This window comes from Anticarsia gemmatalis, chromosome 19 (genome assembly GCF_050436995.1).
Source record: "Anticarsia gemmatalis isolate Benzon Research Colony breed Stoneville strain chromosome 19, ilAntGemm2 primary, whole genome shotgun sequence".
NCBI classification, from domain to species: Eukaryota; Metazoa; Arthropoda; class Insecta; order Lepidoptera; family Erebidae; genus Anticarsia; species Anticarsia gemmatalis.
In genome coordinates, this window is record NC_134763.1 from 6,282,568 (window position 1) to 6,302,385 (window position 19,818).

Consider the following 19,818-nt stretch of genomic DNA (forward strand, 5'->3'; position numbering starts at 1 on the left):
AAAATCTTATGAATATAGGTTTTTATTTCATATACTTTTAATTTCCTTTCAGGCAATTTGATATACATATCAATATCAGCATGTATGGGTAAATATTTGAATACTAGGTACCTATATCAATTTAAATAAGTCCTAACTGCACAATTAATAAAATAAAAATATCGAATAAATAGACATAATAACTTGCTATTTTGAGGAGCTTTAATCAACTACAATAGTGTACAGAAGTAGAACATAAATCTATAATATAATTAGATTTTTGTTTGATTTTAATTTGTAAATATTTTTAAATTTCTTTTGATTATTAATATTTTATCAATTTGAAGGCTGTGTAAGTTTATAGCAGAGGTTGAAATTCTTGCTGAGTAAAATGTAGGCTGTAATAACATTCTCCTATAATGAAATTAGAATATTAAATCTTTTTATTTCATACAGGTTACAGTTGTATACATTAAATAAAGCTTAAATTTTAACACTTGGAATAACATTCTTGTCTTATATTAGATTATATTATTATAACAGTTGAATTAGTTTATGTTCTTTGAACATGTATATGAAATTTGCAGGATGGCATAGATTGAACCTCAGCTGTGACAACACTATTAATGCACAAGTTAGCCAGTCCACCCCTTATCAGGCCACAGGTATATGCAACATACTGAAACAAATAATTAAAACATAGTTTCCATTATTCATTTTATATACAGTTTTTAGTAACTAGAAACCAAGTAAAATACTTACTCTAGGTGCAAATTCTAAATACTGATGTCCATTTGAGAAATTGGTCAGAAACCGAAATGCATTGTCTTGCAAAACATAAACGCCCTGGTGGTTAGTGCGCAAGTTATCTATTTGCTTTTTATAGATGCATGTCCAAAAATCTGTGCATATGAACTTCATTGTATCCAGTTCATCTTTAAATCTTGGCCACTCTCTAGTCAATCGTTCCATTATTTTGTAACCTGCTGCAAATCCAATGTATTCCACCACAGATAAATCTACCTCCTACAATAGAAAAATACTAGTTAAGGAATGAAGTCTTAAGTACTTCTCTACAAAAATCGTGAACAATATACCTTTTTCTCATTGTTATCATCCTTTGTTTGTTCTAAAGCATAATTAATAATTTCAGAATGAAGTAATTCGAATACAATATCGTCAGCCATTGATAACAACTTATAGCAGGTCAGAGAAAATGTTATGACAAAGCTATTACAGCTTTTAGGAATAGTATTTTTTTGCTTTTTTCAGTATTGTGACCAAAGCACAAAAGGCGTTTTTTTTATATTTATACAAGAAGCACAATCAATCGATGGATATTTGTACCGATTTGACAAATAAACATTGACACTAAGATGACATTGACAGTGGACTGACTGGCTGCAATAAATGGTCACATTTACAAAGTCAGTTCGAAAATACATAATATTATACCTATAGCTTAGGTAAAAAGGCGTTAATGACACGATTTGCTGCTTTACTGCTTCGGTTATTTTATCGTCATTCCACTAAAAAGTTAGCTTGGGAAACATAACATTCCAAAAGAGAAGACATTTATCGCGTACCATACTATTACGTTTTTAGAAAAAATATTCAGCTTCTGAATATCAATATTATTTAGCAATAGGTATCCTATAATCGAGCAATCGCGGTCCTAATATGCCGTTTGCAAGTTTTGTTTAAATTCCGCAAATCCCGCACGCGTAATCCCGCAACAAGCGAGATTTTAAAATTATGCGAGATCGCGCAATACCGAAACCTCGAAAAATACCGAGTACCGAATAGGTATATCGAGATTGGAAGCCCATCTCTTAATTTACCTATACCCTAGTCCCAAGTATTAATACCTACCTACCTATTAAAATATATTCTTAGAATAATAAAGCAACTTTGTATTTTTAATTTACGCACATTAAGTTATGAAACAATTCTATGTTGTCTGCCTACCTTCATGGGAAAAGGCATGAATTTATGTATGTTTATGTAAACGAAATTTTAGTATTTAATCTCATTAATTATACAAGTACGTACTCAGATAATAAAATTGGTAGGTACTGACGTAAATCGTTTTTGTGGTACATACGTAATAATAATTTTATTGGATAGAGACATTGCGGCAACTCTGATAGACGACGTCGTAAAAAAATTACAACAATAAATAAATAAATAAAGATGGCGGATTTCGTCTTCGATGTTGAACTGCTCCACAGAAAAGTGTATTTCTCTATCGGTCATACATAACTTATTTGTAGCAGGAGTAATAATCAAAGTGATTCAGTGTATAACTTTCCATAAAAGTGTAATCTTGACATCTTTCTGTGTATTTTAAACTTGCAAATGGACGAAAATAACATTATCGTATTCAAAGATGGCGATCAGACGCGGCCCGCTGAAGTTGAGACGCCATCTGCAGTAGATTTACCGAACCAGAAGTTTGAAGGAAGTGTCAGAAAAAAAAGGAGGCGCGGGAAATCTAAACGAAAAATCATGAAACCATTCACTAAGATTCCCTGGCAAGACAGAAGAAAAAATGACAAAACAAAAAGGAATAACAGATTTAGAAAGATTGTGTTGGCAAAAACCCATGCTCCATTTAATAACAATCAATTTTTAATGGAAATACATAAACCTGAGCCCGAAAATACATTTCATATTTTGCGAACGCCTTCAGCGCGTACAAGAGATTCTAGCTTCAGTGTTGATTCAGAAGAAAATTATTTTTATTCCTTACCGGAAGACGAAGAAGAATATTTAACTAAAGAGTTCTCCAGCGTATATGAAGATGCACAAAGTGAACGCTTATCAAATATGTCAAAAGATGACCTTATTCAGGAATATTTGTTGCTAGAAGCTAAGTACGACAATTTGATTAAAAGAACGGAACGCTCTAAAGTTAAATGTTTAGAAGATGATAAAGACCTGACAGTCACAGATAGAGATACATCTATTACTGATAGGGAGAGTATGATAACTGACAGGGATACTTCAGGGACATCCGTAGGTTCCAGCACGGTTGAAGAAAACTCATTCAGTGACTTGTTGCAGCGAATGAAAGACCAAGAGGATCAGATACGGACATTACAGATGGACAATGAGAAGTTGAGACTTGAAAATGAACATTTACGTCAACGATCCCATGATTCATCAAGTGCTGATTCTGAAAGTGATAGTTCTTCCACATCTGACAGTGACAGCAGCTCCAATAGAAGTGTGAGCCCCATAATCAGAGTGGAACCAATAATAGAGGAGCACAATCATGTGCCTATTGAAAATCACATTCATGAAAATGGCCAAAATGAAGAGACTGAAGGTTCACAAAATAATTACCCATTGGTTAATGGTTGTCATGATTCGAATGAGTAAGCAGTTACTAAGTTGTAAGTCATACATAATCATCATCTCTCGTATTACATTAAGGACAGTGGTCAAGTTTTGAAGTATTTTATATGCTTATTCCTGTGGTACAGTGAATGTTATATTTTATGGTGGTACTATGTGTGGATTTATAAGGCATGCATTTAACTACTTGCCTATAGTACTATACTATTATAGCAACCTGCTGTACAAAGCCCTGAAACATTCTTGTGTATACACTGTGGGAATGTAAATGTGAGATCTCATTTTAGAATTAGTGAAATTTTTCTGTGATATCCTTGTGGATATTTTATCAGTAGTGATTAATTATAATAAATTGTTTTCTTTCCAAAAAGATCTCACTTTTATGTTTGAACAGTGGGATATAATATAATAACATGTTATGATAGGTGTAAGTAAAAATGTTGTAGTGTATGATCATTTATTTTGTCTAATTATATTATTTTTATGTTTGCTGTTAAACTTTTTATGTATGGTCTATGGATATCCATTTTCTGTGTTTCAAACCAAATTTAATGTGTCAAGTACTTTGTAGGTCTAAGTCTTATATTATTTATATACTAGCTAGCATACTATATTTTAACAGGGATTGTATTATTTTCTGCTGCGCCATTAAATACAGTAAAATGACAAGTTTTATAGAAATTTTATCTTGTTTATTTACCTTTTAGCTTATCTTTTTAGATACATAAAACATAGTCTTGCTGACACTGACATTATTCATAATAATAATTTATACTTGAAACTTATTTAAAATTATTGACTGAGATCAATAGACTAGTGAACACAAGATATAGTTCTTGACAACATAAAAATAAATTTCACAGTTTCAGTACTCCTAAATTATCTTCATGATAATTACCCACATCTCAATTCTGTTATGTCATATGAAAAAACACAAATATATCATAAAAAATATTTATTAAAAAAAAGTTAAAACTTATTTTAGCAATAGTCAAAACTACAAGTTTTTACTACTTTTATTTTTTAGCTTTTGATTCCGGAGCATTTGGATTAGCACCTTTATAAAACTGTTTCAAAAGAGCCATGGCTTCATCTGCCAACACATTTCCTGTTACATCATAATTATGATCATAGAACTTGCTTACATCCAGTACAGTTTTACCACCAAATCTGTCATTAGCACATCCATAAATAACTTCCTTTATATGGAGGTTGTTAAGGGCAGCTGCACACATTATGCAGGGTTCAACAGTTACATACACAACTATGTTCTTAAAATATTCCTTATAATCTATATTATTTGCCTTACAGTGATCTAATACTTGATCAATACAATTAATTTCTGCATGTCTTGTTGGGTTATGTGTTTCATTGACAGTATTTCTGGACTCTGCAACAATTTTGGTATCTATGGTGAAGACACAACCAACTGGTACTTCTTGAGCTACTAATGCTTCCCAACCCAGTTCAAGTGCTCTTTTCATGAAATCAACCATTTTTTTATAAACTGCAGGTCTGTATTATTTAATTGAAATGTCACTTTTCAACATTTAATACATCATCACAAAATTATGTTTGATAATACTGTAGCAGATTCATATTCTTAAGACATTCTACAGCTTTTTGATCCCAGTTGTTGTTATTTACTGCCCTGGGACTGGGATGTGGTATATACAAAATCTGTAATAAAATACAAGAAATTAATCATTAAAATATACAAGTCTGTAAAATGATACCTGACATTCTCTTAGTTGTTGTCATACCTGAATGGGTCTTGATGTTGAATATCGTTCAAGTGTTTTCTTTGCACGAGTTTCACAGAACTTTCCAATTGCAACAATCTTTTCAACTTTATATAGCTCAAGTACTTTACTGAATATTGGGTCACAGATTTTGTATAATTCTTCCACTTCATTGACCTGAAAATTTAAACATAGCATGAACCCAGCTGATACATAATTTGAATTTAACTTTTGATATCAAATCGGTAGTAGGGCTTAAAACACAGATTAGTCCAAAATAAAAATAAATTACCTACATGATTTATTATAATAAATACTTTACCTTAAAATCTCCAGGTGTGAGATTGCATCCTGTTTTGGTCATCCACTGTTGAGGTAAGTAGTTATACACAAAACTACTTTTGAAAAATTTATCTGGTGTCCCACACAGAGTTTTAAACAGGCCCCAAAATCTTTTTCCACTAACCTGGAACATTTATTAGATAGTTACCTACTTAACTGTTTCAGGCGTGGACATTTATTGTGGTTGTATTGAGCAAATAAGTTTGATTGAATCCTGAACAACTGTCAGGGTATTCTATATGTATAATTTAATCAAAGGTGAAATATATTCTGACCTTACAACAAAACCTATGTTAAATAAAATGGAAAGAATGTAAAGAAATATGGTACAGACAGGTAGATATGCTTAATTTCTATTTTTATGTTAATATACTCACTTCAGTCCTCTTACAATCAAAACCCTGTACAGGGCGAGCTTCTATTTCTCCAGGAGGTTTTCCTACTGGACCTTCAATACCCAACCAGTCTCGAACTGATTTAATTTCTCCAAATGGTACCTGCAATTTAAAAATTATTGTAGCTATTAGGGAGGACAAACTATATTGCCTAAAATTTTAATTTATAATTCAAGGAACATAGAATAACATGCAAAACACTTGATAAGAACAGGAAAATATTGTTTTTCATAAATAAATATATATGCTTGACAAGCATTATAAGTACTATCTACTGGTATAGGTTGTTTGTCATTCTTACTCCAGTTTGTGACATTCCCCAGGGTCCAGGATTCATTCCGAAAAACATGATAGGTTTAGCAGTACTACAATATTTTCGCACATACATTTTAAATGTATGCCTCGCATATATTGTAGCATTATAAACAATTTCTACTTTAGATGGTAATTTGAACTGGTCAAGAGAAAGATTTAGCTCATCTATCAAATTCAAAAAATCTTCACATAAAGATTCGGATTTTGATTCTGAATTATTTTGCGCAGGTCTTGTACCATTAGCGAAAAATGAAGAGACAACATCAGGTTCCATCACTATTCTTATTCTCTGACGCTTTTTTACTGATAATCTTAATTGTAACCACTCACTTCGTTTTAGTTAAATAGATAAAAACAATTACTAAGTTTTAGTTTTGCTGCTGTTATGAATAAACAAATAAGCCAAATTTTCAAACTTTGTTCAAATCAAGGTCATTCGTCAAAAAAGTACCTACCCATGGGCTTGCCAATGTTAAATAAATTCAACAAGCAACAGATCACCAATAATATATTATCGCTCAAACCAAATCAATGCCCCATCCCCATCAAAGAAGCCGACAACAACACAGTGAGTGATATTTCAAGTAACCATCACTGACCTGTATTAGATCTGGTTCGCTTGTTATTTTAGGTATTTTTTTATAATTTTACGATACCGACAGCAAACTATACAAGCATACCCTTCTAATGAAAGTAAATACTACGGCTACCTATAATATTATTATATTTTCTTCTCGGGACGTCTCGTGCCGTACCTAAGAACTAAATTTGACATATAAAAAAATGTGTTGCCGACAAAAACATTACATGCACATCTCTATTTCATTTATTTTTTTACCAGTGATGCGCATACCTAGGTATCTTACCTATACGATGCAATTATAACGAGGTAGATATTAATTACTTTATTTAAATAGAAGAATATAAAGGTACCTAGAACTTGTAATTATTATATTTATTTTATTTATTTATCTGCTTTCGGCCTGGCCGTTGGCCAACACTTTCCTGTAAATCTATCATTAGTGTCACCGGTTCATCAAATGTGACAGTGACATAACGTGTTATGTGATTGTTTTTGTGTCAATTATGTCATTCGGTAAACCAAGTCTGATCGTACTAGACTTGCAGTAAGAAATCAGGAAAAAATAAAATATAAATAATTTGAATTGCTAAGTTTAAATGTCCATCTAAATGTCTGGTTTAAACGAGGATACCATTCGCAAAATAATAACAAATCACAGTGTTCCTTTAGTGTTTAGAGGCTATGTTAAAAATTGGCCTCTATGCGATTGGAGTATTGAGAAGTGGTGTTCAGTTTTTGGAGGGAAGGAAATACCATTTAGATGTTTGAAAAAAGATTTTCTCTCAGACGAACCCTGCTGGGAGAGGCGATGTTCAGTTAAAAATATGACCTTTCGAAATTTTGTCGATTGTTCTGGTTCAAGTGATGAATGGATGTACTTTGATTACAAATATATTTATCAGTGGTTTAACGGTGATGAAGAATTATATAAGGTAATTATGAAAAATATAGTATTATGTAGGTACCTATAATACATCAAATGTGGTCTATTCAGAAAATTGAATATTGTTGTTAGGATATATCATGGAAGCAGTTTGGTTTCCCGGACAAAGGTGCAGCAGACGCGACGCTTTGGGTGGGCAACAGTGGTGCACATACCCCTGCACATCAGGACACATATGGCATTAATGTAGTGACACAATTGTATGGAAAGTAAGTCATTGAACAAAAATATTCTTAAGCTTTAGAGCTAAGATGCTATGCTACGATTTCAAGTACCTAAGAGTGGTCTTTTATAATTACAAAGACACTGAGTACATTTAATGTAGACTACTTAATTTACTTTAGTTTCAAGCTTGTTTTTTTAAATGTTCCCAATCCTTTTTAATAAATATTTTATTTCAGGAAGCGCTGGATTTTGTTTCCCCCAGAGACAGGAGGATTGAAACCCACCAGAGTTCCATATGAAGAGTCTAGTGTGTACAGTGAACTGAACTTCTATTGTCCCAATAATTTAGATGTTTTTAACAGTAAGTGATTGATTTAAACTTCTACTACTTTAACTAAACGAAAGTAAAGTAAGCTTGGAAGTACCAGAGTTCAATTTCTATTTAGTAACTAAACAAGCATGCATTTCAATCTTAAAAAGAAAAGTTTCTGGAATGACTTATGATATTTTTGGTCAGTGGAAAAAATAACATATTTCAGATTAAAGACAAGCTAGTACTTATACTATATACAAATATTACATTGGCTGCAGGTTTAACAGGAGGTCGCATGGTAGAGCTGTCAGCTGGTGATGCACTCCTAGTACCTAGAGGCTGGTGGCATTATGTACAAAACATAGACCCTCTGAACATAGCACTCAACATATGGCTACCTCATGTAAGTGACTCATTATTTATTAATATTATTATACATTTTATCCTAATGAGTACTAACAACAAAACTTGTTTACAGGAAAAAGATGGCTCAACAAGAGTTTCTGAAGCACTAATCAAAATATTTGTGGCACAAATATGTAAAGATCTACCACAGGAGACAGCCAAATTGATTGTCAATCCTAATGAAGTAAGTTTTTGAATAATATAAGTAGTAGTAAGTATGTCCATAATTATATAAATACAATAATTTTAAATAAACTGATTTCTATGAGTAGACAGCTAATGATAAAATATACAGACACATGACAGACATTTTGTTAATAATGATGAGCAAGGAGTACTATATGAATAAGCATTGCATTCCTGACCTCCAGCCACCTGCTTGTATAATATCTAATATTACACTGTTAATAATAAGTGATTAGCTTGCAACATCAATGAGATCATCTTATGACACACACAATATAACAGGAATACAGCATAGACATTATGTTTAATGTTTTCTTAGTGAGTAAGAGCCATTTTGTGACCTTTACAGTAAATGTCTGTAGTATTTCGAGTTTAAAGTTATTCTTTGTGTATTTTAAAAAGGTAAAACCAAAATCATACTTTATTTATGACTTAATGTACTTAAATCAACTTTGTTTTTTTTACGAAAAACTGACCAGTTTTAACAAAAAAAATCACGTAATTTTAAACATTTAAATGTCTAAACACACCTTAAACACACTTGTTTGAAAAGTTATTACGTTTATCGTAATGATATATAATAATATCTTAAGGGTGGATTTCCAGATTCGCAGGTTTGATCCCGTGCGAAACGAAAAATGACTGATATTGTCAAACGATTCATATTAAATTGTTTCGAATAACGTTCTCCGCGACATTGCTTAAGATTAGAAAAAAAATCTTGTGAGACATCAGACATAACTTACTATAATATAAATTGTTTACTGACTATTATTTGTAATTATAAGAATTATGACGTCTTGTTAATGAATTGCAATATAAAAGGTATTTATTAAGAATTTAAAATAAAGTATCAAGTGTGTCTCAGTAATAAGTGATCACTTGTGCTCTTGTAATAATATATTTAATTACTGCAGAACATTATTAGAGTCATAATCGGTGCAATGTGATTCATTGAAGTATCACATGCTAGGATTATGTTATGAATTGAAATGATTTTTGATAACTAAGCAATAATATGAATAATGTTTTTATGCTCGATTGCATTTTATTATCTGCGTTACGAACGTAAATGTAGGTTTAGAATAAAATCATAAAACAGTTCATTGGCGATATTATCTTTTACCATGAATGTATTTATAACATCACGCTTGTTATATCCGAAGGTATAGACGCATTTCGCTACTTACAAAATAAGTCTCATATAATAAGGTACTAGCTTATTGCAATACATAGGCACTTTACTAATAGAATTTGAGAATAATTTTATATAAATTAGAAAAGATCAATAGTACTTGGCCCGGGAATAAATCCCGAGACTTCGTAATCAGCAGTCGAGTACCCTCTCGTCCAGACTACGGGGTCAGTCAAGCCTTGAATTTGTGTAATAAGAATAGTTACGTGACTCTCTAAGTGACTCGGTGTCCTACTCACGACACGAACCTATTAACGTAGCATTATGTCATTCACTTAGGTATTTAGGTACTGTTGGTAAATCTAGATCGGAGATGTAGAATATTACACGTGAGATGCACTTCGTACCTATGACAATATAATATGTTTGAGAGAGATGTGTGACTGAAATAATATACTAAAATTGCTCAGAATTTCCACGTCTAGTGGTCATGGAGGATTTGGAAACAATTTTAATTTCCTTTTTCATGAGTTAGAAATAAAGTTTACAGTTTTTTGACACGGTTGAATTTAGCCGAAAACAGTTATTTAATTTGGTTACTCGTAACCTTGTACGGACTTTGTCAGGGTCGCATCATAATTACTTATTATTTAAACAGTTATTTAATTTAATTTAATTATATTTCAGGATGATATATCTGACACGCCATTGTCGGTACTGTTTTTACAATTAGAAACAGTTGCCAACGCGTATTTAGACAACAGGCGTAAGCTTCGAAGGGCGAAACGACAGAGGACCCGCGAAGACGATCCGGGGCCCGTTACTACTGAAGATATCGACGTAAAACCTTTTATAGAGGATAAAGCTAATAATTTAGAGAATGCTCGTAGTATAACCAGTGAGGAACTAGTCAAGTTGATTAAGCAGAATCTCGAAGAGTTTGCGAATAAGGACCGACCGCTGTGCGATGACGAAATTGACGGTTCCACTACGGGACTGTGTTTGACTAAAGCGGTCATTGATGCCTTCAGCGAAGCCAATGTTATAGATCTTGTTAAACAAAATCTTTTGGCTCGTTTGAGTTGATGTAGTGGTTATAGGTAAATAGCGCTGTGCATCAAGATTGATTAGTTACGATATTTAATTTTATAATTGTGCTATACTTATTATGAGATTAAGTATAAAATTGAGTATTTTCATATGAGTATTTTACGTATTTAGTTTATAAGTAAAGTTGTTTCTTATTCAGAAATGTAAGACTGCTCTATTTGCGGGGCGAAGAGAAAAGCAGGTAGTATGCATGTATCGTAACAATGTTTACAAAGATCTATTGCAATAATGTTGAACATACTGAACTGACTTCCTGTAGTTTATTTTAGTTGAGTGAATTGTATAAGATGTTGCGGAGATATTAATATTGTTTTGTTTTAAACATATATTTGAACATTTCCTTATCGTAATAGAGTCACCCAATTTGTGCTGTATAGAAAATAAATAAAGTTATTTTGATATAGTTTATTTGTTAATACAAGAGTGTGTGTACATACGTAGATATTATCTTATTATCTCGCTGTGTGCGCACTTTAGAAACTATGCAATTGGCCGCAGTCACGGTACGATAACGTTTGAATTATCAGCGCATAAAAAACTGCAATATACTATGGTCGTAACGTATGTTATTAACTTATTACATACGTCACAATGACTTACTTTTATAACAAAGCAAAACGGCTCTATACTAGTGTTAGTGCAATTTAATTGTCTGAATATTCTCACAGAACCTGTATAGTGGTATTTGTAGTTGTTCTTTTCGTACTTAGTTGTTTTAGACCTCGGCAGTCTGACTGCAAGCAAGGGTCGAAGTGAAATGACCTTATTATGGTGTTAAATATAATTTATATAGTTATTTACAAATATCTGGAGTTTTAGACTACCCTTACTGCTACGCTGATAAGTAACAATGAAATTTCGTAAAATATTGAAAGTGTTCGTTTATGACCGTTCCCTACGTTATTTTGACATCGAGTAGACAGTATCGGATAAGCACCTAATATTCTTGTAACATAGTTTCTATATCCTAACCGCAAATTATCTGGCGAGTAGTTTAGTCTCGGGGAAAGAAGAGACCTAGCTTTTGTCTAGTTTGTTAGTAGGTAGGTACCGTTTCTTAATCATATCATTATGACGTCACGATACATGTTTTATTTGTCATAAAACCTATATTGTAGTAGTACTTTTTGTCATTCTAGAACCCGTGTTTTTTCTTAAACTACTCTTTCTATGCATACTCTCGAAAGAACTGCTTTAAATTGTGATATATTCGATTTGTAAAAGGTAGAGTCTACCAGGTAGCAATTAAATAAATGATTTACTATTTTATGTTAAAGTATTTTTAATTCAACACTCCATCATTCTGTTATCTGGTTTATAAATTATAACACGATACCCTTCGGTAAGACTGGTTGTCAGACGGCCATAAATATTATATTCGTTTGTTCACCGGCTACTGTTTCTTGCTCTTGGTTTTAATATAGGAGCGATAGTAAAAGTCCATGAACATGATCAACATGAACAGATGCTGTGGTATCAGGATGAAGGCGGGAGGGCGAGGGTAAGGACAATCCTCCGTCGTCAACAGCAACGAGAAGTGAACCACCATAATTGTGAACTGCACCTGTAATATTATTTAATAATTATTACTATAAATAATAAAAACACCTATACTAGTTAGTAGCCAATAATATATTCTTTAACGCAAATATCACTGAACCGATGACGTTGGAATTTGTTATATAGGTAGCTGAAGACCCAGAATGACACATAGGCTACTTTTTATCCCAGAGTACCCGAGGGATAGGGATTTACAAGGGAAGGATTTCCAAGCGGACATATTCGCGGGCGGCCTCTAGTTATAAATAATTAAGAAACTGTCAATGATGCAGTCAATGCAACGTATTATCTCTATTGCACTAAAAGTGCCTGCTTAAAACAAATAGCAACACAACTAGTGAACTTACCATCTGCATCAGAGTGATGTATTTCTTCCACCAAATCGACTGTCTGATAGTGTTGTCCCACACGGTGAGCTGGTAGTAAGAGTACATGACGGCGTGCACCAAACAGTTTATTGTCATCAGCAGCGTGCAGTGACCACCTGCATATTACAATAATACAACAGTTTATTCATTGACCGATTGATTCAAGACTGGTTTGCTTTTCAATAAATTGATTATTTCTAGCTTTGCTGGTCATAAGTTCCTGACATGTTATGTATTGCGGGCGGCATTCCATATGATTCATTGATTGTACATATTTCGCAAGTGACATTATTTAACATAATATATACTTAAGCAAAATAATTTAAAAATGCAAGTTGTTTTTCATAAATTATGCAGGTTAATAGGTTTATAAGCTTGGACTGCGCCCTCCCAAACCGGAGGCCCGGCGTGGGTAACACCATTCTCTCCAGAGTCCCACCAGTGTCTCTAACACTGCTAGGATGTTACAAATTAAATTGACAAAAAAATTGCATAGTATAATGTGCCTTTACCTGGTGCCCATTTGACATAGCCCCAGGCAAGTGCTACCATGCCGGCATGATGGTAGACGTGCAAGAACGTTACTTGATTGTACTTTTTCCTTAGAATGAAGAATATCTGAAAAACAAAATAACCATTGTTATAAGTTAAACGTAGTATACAAATGTTATTGTATGTTTTACTGCAGTTTCTTACTTTGATAATTTGCTTACCGTGTCTAAAAGATCGACCAGTTTCATCGTGAAGTATCCGTAGCAGACGTACCATGCGAACTCAACACCGTAAGGGCCTTCATCTATGGGCTGACACACGAGGGAGTAATGGCTTAACCATCCTAGCGTCAAACTCTGCGGAACATAACGTACGACTTAACGGGAGCAAGCTTTTTTAATCCCACTTTAAAAACCATTGGCCTGGACAAATTTTAGACGAATGTAACTCCAACAACTTAATAGAGAACCTTCCATGCAAGGTATTATACATAATAAAGAAAACAGAACATTAGTGACCCGTAGGTGCAAGCAGCAGCAGCTGTCAGTCGGCTGTTTGATACAGCTACTATAATTCGGAAATACACAGAATTCTTCTAAAAATCTAGATAAGTCACGCGTGCGAAGGCTCGTTACGAAGTTGTCAGACTATAGTATAACTCTACTCTAGGTTTTACTTACTTTATAAAAGATGAACATGCAACCGAGTATCTGAGCTGCATTATATACAGTTATAACTGTCCGTAGGTCATAGGCAGGTCGGTTCTTCATGTAGTCAGGTAACCATCGCAACACCGCCATCAAGTACACACCCAGTATCGCTAGCCCTGGCCATGGCGTTCTCATCAAGAACCAGTCTTCCGTTCTACGATCTGGTAGATATTAAGATGTTAATGATAAATATTTTTCTTGTTTAATTTTGATAAACAAATAAATTGAAATAAATTTAACCCAAGCAAGGGTCTCCTCCCGTAATGAGGGAGCTCTCAAATTTTGATAGCCGATCAAAATTTGAGAGCCGAGCAGTGGGGTCTAGCCGAGTGGTTTAAGTTGGCACCTCTCACGACTTTTCGAAGTAACGTGTGTATTAGAAATAATTATCACTTGCTCCAACGGTGAAGGAAAACATCGTGAGGAAATCTTGCATACCTAAAATTTTAGTTTAATACATTTATTGAGTCCCCAACCCGCACTTGGCCTGCATGGTGGACTCAAGACCTAACCCCTCCCCCTCGTTTGGGAGGAGACCCTTGCCCTGCAGTGGGACAGTGATGGGTTATAAAAAAAAATAACGGAAAAGTAAATGCATTTTTTAAATATTTACCATGAATCTCATCGTTTAAATACGTGTATAATCTCACTGCACCTCCTATAATCACAGACATAATTTCGTTTAGATATAAATTATATAATGATTAAATTATTATTATGTCACACAACACATGTAGATGCTTTCCCACTCGAATACTTTATGAGGACCTACGAATTAGGTAATTACAAATTCGATTGTTAATTATTTCCGTATTTTTGATAATGAGTAGATAGATGAATACGAAAGTTATAGTATTGGCGTCATTAGTAAACATTAACCAACAAAAAAAAACTCAGTACCTACATCATATTGTCGGGAACTTTACATTTTTTCAAGATTCATTAACATTTTCAGTTGTTTTCATATTGTTAGTGTTGTTTTTCACTTGATAGAATGTGAAAAATACTTATTTTTAACAGTGTCAAAGAAAGACAATCTTTTCAACGTTACGTAGGTAGGTAGTTAATTAGTGGTCGGTTCATTATATCATAGTCATACCTCCCTAACTTTTTAAAATGATAAACTTTAATTTGATAAACATAATTCAATTATGAATATGATTTAAATTAATTTTCTCATTTTGAATCAACAAACAGGTATAAATACTAGCTTATTCTGTAAAACCTTTATTCATAAATTCGTTCACATTGCGTGAATTTTAATGGCGGCCAAAGATCAAGAGACGATTTACAATAATTTATATTTTACCGAAACGTTAAAGTTAAGTACTTGTTTATTTCGCGTCAATTATCTACATTGAGAATGACTTCACAAAATCAGTTAAGTAGGTAATTAGAAAACTGAGTAAGTTATAAAATAATTCTATCGTATCGTAACCTATTTAGTGTATTTTCGATGGCATTTACTAAAAAAAAGTAGCCTCGGTAGCGCAGAGGTTAAGTTGGTTACCCGCGCACTTCCGCGTTGTGATGGGTTGTATTCCCGTATATGTAGGTACATAAGACGAACGAAATGAATAAATATTGTGTAAATATTACAATTTTATGTAGTATTTATGTGGTATAAGAAGTTTAATAAAAATGTGGTTTTATTGATGTCGGGTAGAAGAGGAAAGGAATAAAATTAGGTCATGATGATCTCAAGGTAAAATAAATTAATTTGTATGGAACTTTTAAACTTCAATTGCTTGCTTATTTGTTTTATGTCTGACTCATGGGAAATGGGGATTTTATAAAAAAAGGGAAACCATTTTCGGTTTTAGGTATTTAATTAGTAACGGCAATCAATAATTACAATAAATAATGAGATTAAATAAATAACAAGTTTTGTACATTTTCAATAGGTTACTGCTTCTTGCTTTTAATATATGTGCGGTAATAGAAGTCTGAGAAGAGTAGCAACATGAAGACATTTTGTGGCAGCAGGATGTAGGCGGGGGGACGCGGGAATGCGCACACCGGAGTCATCACTAAACCAATGAAGTGGATCAGCAAGATGGAAAACTGCAACTAAAATATGAAAAAAACATATTAATACAACAAAATAATATAATTACGATAAGTAAGTATCATTTCGATTTACAAGGTAACGAATTACGTTAGACGGTAGAGGTGTCAGACTTAGCGGTCATCGTGGGCATGTATAACTCTCCTCTAGCAATTTTTTTTGGTCATCGTCATAAGACATGTGCTTTTTGACTAAGCTCTAATCGATTTTTTATTAATGTACTTAAATCCTCTAATAACTGAACGCTCACGTAAAATGGATAGAGTCAAAATAGCAGTGCTGATGAGCGAGCCCACGAGAGTCGATGATAAGTGTTATTTCAAGATCGTAAGGCTAAAAAATAGGTAAGAGCAGGTAAAACCTTCTACGTATAAGAACTAGTTTCGCCGAGAGCGACTTTCTGTTTCTCCTATCTCTTACAAGATGCCTTTTTAAACAAAAGAGCAATGTAAGTATTTATGATACTTACAATTTGCATCTGAGTGACGTATTTCTTCCACCATATAGATTGTTTGTAGGACTCATCCCATGCAGTGAGCAAGTAGTACGTGTACATGACAGTGTGAACAGCGCAGTTCAATGTTATCAGCAGAGTACAGTGACCTCCTGCAATAAAAAAGATCATCGTTATTAAGACGAACTTTTAGAAGTTATATATCTTAGAAAACTGCTTTCAATATACCTAGCTACGGCCGTTTCCGATGTCCTAAATACACACATAATTATTATAAAGTCACCTTTTTCCCATAGGGGTAGGCAGCATTGGTACGACCCTTAGAAACTTTATTTGTGTCATTCATACATCTAAAGTTTATCTAATAAATACTATTAATATGTATGTAACCTTGTAAGAATGTTGAAAATGGTGGTAAAAAGTTTGTTGTACAGGAACTAGGAGTTTTTTTTATTACCAGTAATTAACAAGAGACGTACATGCATAACGTAAAGAGATTCAGAGTACGTACCTGGTACCCACTTGACAATGCTCCACGCAACTGCCACCATGCCAAAGTGATGGTACACGTGTAAAAATGAAACCTGATTCTGTTTTTTTCTTAGAACGAAGAAGATCTGGAATGTTATAAAAGTAAGTATTTAAAAGAGTATCACGCAGAATTGAGCTTAAAGGCTGGTTTCATTTCTGAATAAGTATTGCATAAGAGTAATTCTTTTAATTTTCATTTTTTTCAATAGATTTGCTGTAACTATATCTATTTTGGATTTCCATGACTTGTCCATAACCTGTGAAACTGGCCCTTAATCGCCTAACAAAGACCTTCTTAAACATGGACAGCAAATAATTATGCTTACCGTATCGAGTAGATCGACGAGCTTCATGACAAAGTATCCGTAGCAGACATACCACGCGTACTCAACGCTGTTCGGGCCTTCATCTGGAGCTTGGCATACGAACGAGTAGTGGCTGAGCCATCCTAAAGTCAAACTCTGTAGGAAATAAACATTGAAATCTCACTTTTAATGTGGGTGAGAGAGAATTTTTTGCAAAATTCTCATAAATGTTATCAATTAGGTACTTTGCATGAATCCCTCTAAATTAGTAAAAAAATACGAAATCTCACGCTTTCAGGTTTATCTTTTTGTAAGATGGCAGTGATAGAGGTCTAATAATATACACATGATCAAAAAATGATTGTTTAAAGTTAACTTTTCCAAACTTCAAACAAATACAGTATTTACTTACTTTGTAAAATATAAATATGCAACCGAGTATCTGAGCTGCATTATAAATGGCCATCGGAGTCCGTAGTTCAAAAGCAGGTCGGTTCTTCATATAGTCAGGTAACCATTTTGTCACAGTTAACAAGTACACACACACTATCGCCAGACCTGGCCATGGTGTCCTCATCAACGGCCAGTCTTGCGATCTATGATCTATAACATATAAAATTTATGAATAAAATTCAATAGCTCCACCCGGCAGTTGAAATATTTAAAATTGTATACAATTTACCTTTAATTTCGTCATTTAAATAATAATACAATTTCACTGCACCTCCTATAATCACAGACATAATTTCGATATGTGTAACACAATACTATAAGTGTAAAATATTACCACATGAATGTCAAGCAGGTATCGCAAATAACCGTCACTGTAATGGACCGTACATTCACAATGAATTGAACTTTACGCAGCACGTTGGGTACGTTAATCAGGTAGGTAATTACAAATGCTATTGTATAAAATACTGTATTTTTATATTTAAATAAGTACATTATCCTAAAACTATTTTGGCGATGAGAAGGTGGATGGATGTTTGGAGAACTCTTTCACGGGGACGAGCTGGCCAACAGGAGAACGTGTGTTAACTGCAAGATTGAGGAAATCCTTGTTATTGGATTTTTAAAAATCCTATGTATTTATTTGCGCTCATGACCCTATCCTCATATATTATTATCTTTTAATGTTTTTTAAGCAGGCTTAGGAATCTAAAGAGCAAAATTGGGAGGAAACTTAAAATATCAAGTCCATTGTTCAATATCAACATACCTACACTCTTATTTAAAAGTCAAATCGGATTTACGCGTGTACGACACATTCTATCATCGTTCAAGCGGATGAAATCGGGTCGAATCAGGTAGAAGTAGTGGCATTTGAAGTTGGAAAATATTACAGAACCACTAGGTTTATTATTTCATATTATTATTATTAGTATCAAATTATTTTTTATATGCACATTTGTTAATATGTAGGAAAAGAAAAACACGTGATAGATGTGCATTTAAATAATGGCGCGGCGACGTGAGGTCAAATGCCAGATTACAATAAACAGCTAATGTTTTTCCTGAAATGTACAAAACACGTTTTAGTACTTAGTTGAGGGTCTGTAACCAATATTCACATTCTTTTTCATTGTTTTGTTAATTGTGTAAAACAACTGAACTTTTATCTATCGGCCATAGAGCCATATAAATCATGGCCAAGAAAGTCTATTTTTATCAAAAGGTGCTAATACGATGTATACGCAAGGTCCTAATCGTGAACTTAACCCACAGGTATCGGTCGGAAAACTAGCAACATCAAGTTCAATTTTTACTAAAGTGTTTCCTGTTACTTTTTAACTTGTGTTTTGATTATCTATTAACAATTTTGGAGGCCACATTACCAAGTCACGACACACACTGTAGAATAATAAATTTCGCATTTCGTATTAGAGTTACACCCGAGGTTTCTTTAACGAAAGTAGAATGTGCTAATTTATAATGGAAGTTACGCCCGCGTTGTTTTAAAATATGGCAAAAAGTACCATAATTATTCCTATTCCGGTACAAAAAAACTCTGGGATAATATAGGACATTGCAGCTGTTGCTTAAAAATCAATTAAATAATTGAAGCAGTTTTGAAGCCACAAAATATGAACAATATTCTCTTTTGTGTTTGTAGTCTACATTCCAAGTGAAATAAGTTCGATAGGTGCAGAGTTAACAGTTTGTGACACCGTTTAGTATAAATCAGCATATCGACGAGTGCGGCCGACGGACATGCATTGACAAAGAATAACAATTGGAATAAAAAAATAGTGAAACTGCGAAGAGCTAATGATGTGTGAGAGGCCAAAATTAATGTTATCAACATCCTTTATATTATTATTAGGTTTCTGTTCTGAACATATCTAGGAACCGAC

General features: G+C 33.4%; 6 protein-coding genes across 7 annotated transcripts; 2 read left to right on the top strand and 4 right to left on the bottom strand.

The window, feature by feature from the left end:
- Positions 1-396: 396 nt before the first annotated feature.
- Positions 397-1,370, bottom strand: Trs33 (trafficking protein particle complex subunit Trs33). Its single transcript, XM_076126605.1, has 3 exons — positions 1,077-1,370; positions 742-1,005; positions 397-658 (listed from the first exon to the last, which is right to left on the bottom strand). Exons 1-3 carry the CDS (start codon positions 1,164-1,166, stop codon positions 533-535), a joined length of 480 nt encoding a protein of 159 aa, XP_075982720.1. The 5' UTR covers positions 1,167-1,370; the 3' UTR covers positions 397-532.
- Positions 1,371-2,111: 741 nt separating this feature from the next.
- Hexim (Hexamethylene bisacetamide inducible) lies at positions 2,112-4,020 on the top strand. Its single transcript, XM_076127006.1, has one exon. The coding sequence runs from the start codon at positions 2,338-2,340 to the stop codon at positions 3,361-3,363; it is 1,026 nt and encodes a 341-aa protein (XP_075983121.1). The 5' UTR covers positions 2,112-2,337; the 3' UTR covers positions 3,364-4,020.
- A 259-nt stretch (positions 4,021-4,279) lies between these two features.
- On the bottom strand, positions 4,280-4,835 carry LOC142981246 (tRNA-specific adenosine deaminase 2). The gene has a single exon (XM_076127010.1). The coding sequence runs from the start codon at positions 4,833-4,835 to the stop codon at positions 4,356-4,358; it is 480 nt and encodes a 159-aa protein (XP_075983125.1). The 3' UTR covers positions 4,280-4,355.
- On the bottom strand, positions 4,777-6,412 carry Smug (Single-strand-selective monofunctional uracil-DNA glycosylase). 2 transcript variants are annotated; one of them, XM_076127009.1, is made up of 5 exons: positions 6,371-6,412; positions 5,801-5,920; positions 5,404-5,547; positions 5,103-5,258; positions 4,777-5,019 (listed from the first exon to the last, which is right to left on the bottom strand). In XM_076127009.1, exons 1-5 carry the CDS (start codon positions 6,395-6,397, stop codon positions 4,909-4,911), a joined length of 558 nt encoding a protein of 185 aa, XP_075983124.1. In that variant the 5' UTR covers positions 6,398-6,412; the 3' UTR covers positions 4,777-4,908. The 2 variants fall into 2 exon arrangements, with proteins under 2 accessions (XP_075983124.1, XP_075983123.1); XM_076127008.1 differs by lacking the exon at positions 6,371-6,412 and adding an exon at positions 6,120-6,335.
- A 759-nt stretch (positions 6,413-7,171) lies between these two features.
- On the top strand, positions 7,172-12,242 carry HSPBAP1 (HSPB1 associated protein 1). The gene is made up of 6 exons (XM_076127005.1): positions 7,172-7,648; positions 7,732-7,868; positions 8,061-8,185; positions 8,416-8,540; positions 8,616-8,726; positions 10,551-12,242. The coding sequence occupies exons 1-6, from the start codon at positions 7,325-7,327 to the stop codon at positions 10,947-10,949; spliced, it is 1,221 nt and encodes a 406-aa protein (XP_075983120.1). The 5' UTR covers positions 7,172-7,324; the 3' UTR covers positions 10,950-12,242.
- Positions 12,243-12,245: 3 nt separating this feature from the next.
- On the bottom strand, positions 12,246-19,736 carry LOC142981281 (very long chain fatty acid elongase 5-like). Its single transcript, XM_076127078.1, has 12 exons — positions 18,144-19,736; positions 17,874-18,064; positions 17,483-17,617; positions 17,137-17,242; positions 16,641-16,777; positions 16,013-16,173; positions 14,717-14,778; positions 14,074-14,264; positions 13,615-13,749; positions 13,414-13,519; positions 12,881-13,017; positions 12,246-12,537 (listed from the first exon to the last, which is right to left on the bottom strand). The coding sequence occupies exons 1-12, from the start codon at positions 18,202-18,204 to the stop codon at positions 12,367-12,369; spliced, it is 1,593 nt and encodes a 530-aa protein (XP_075983193.1). The 5' UTR covers positions 18,205-19,736; the 3' UTR covers positions 12,246-12,366.
- Between the last annotated feature and the right edge of the window lie 82 nt (positions 19,737-19,818).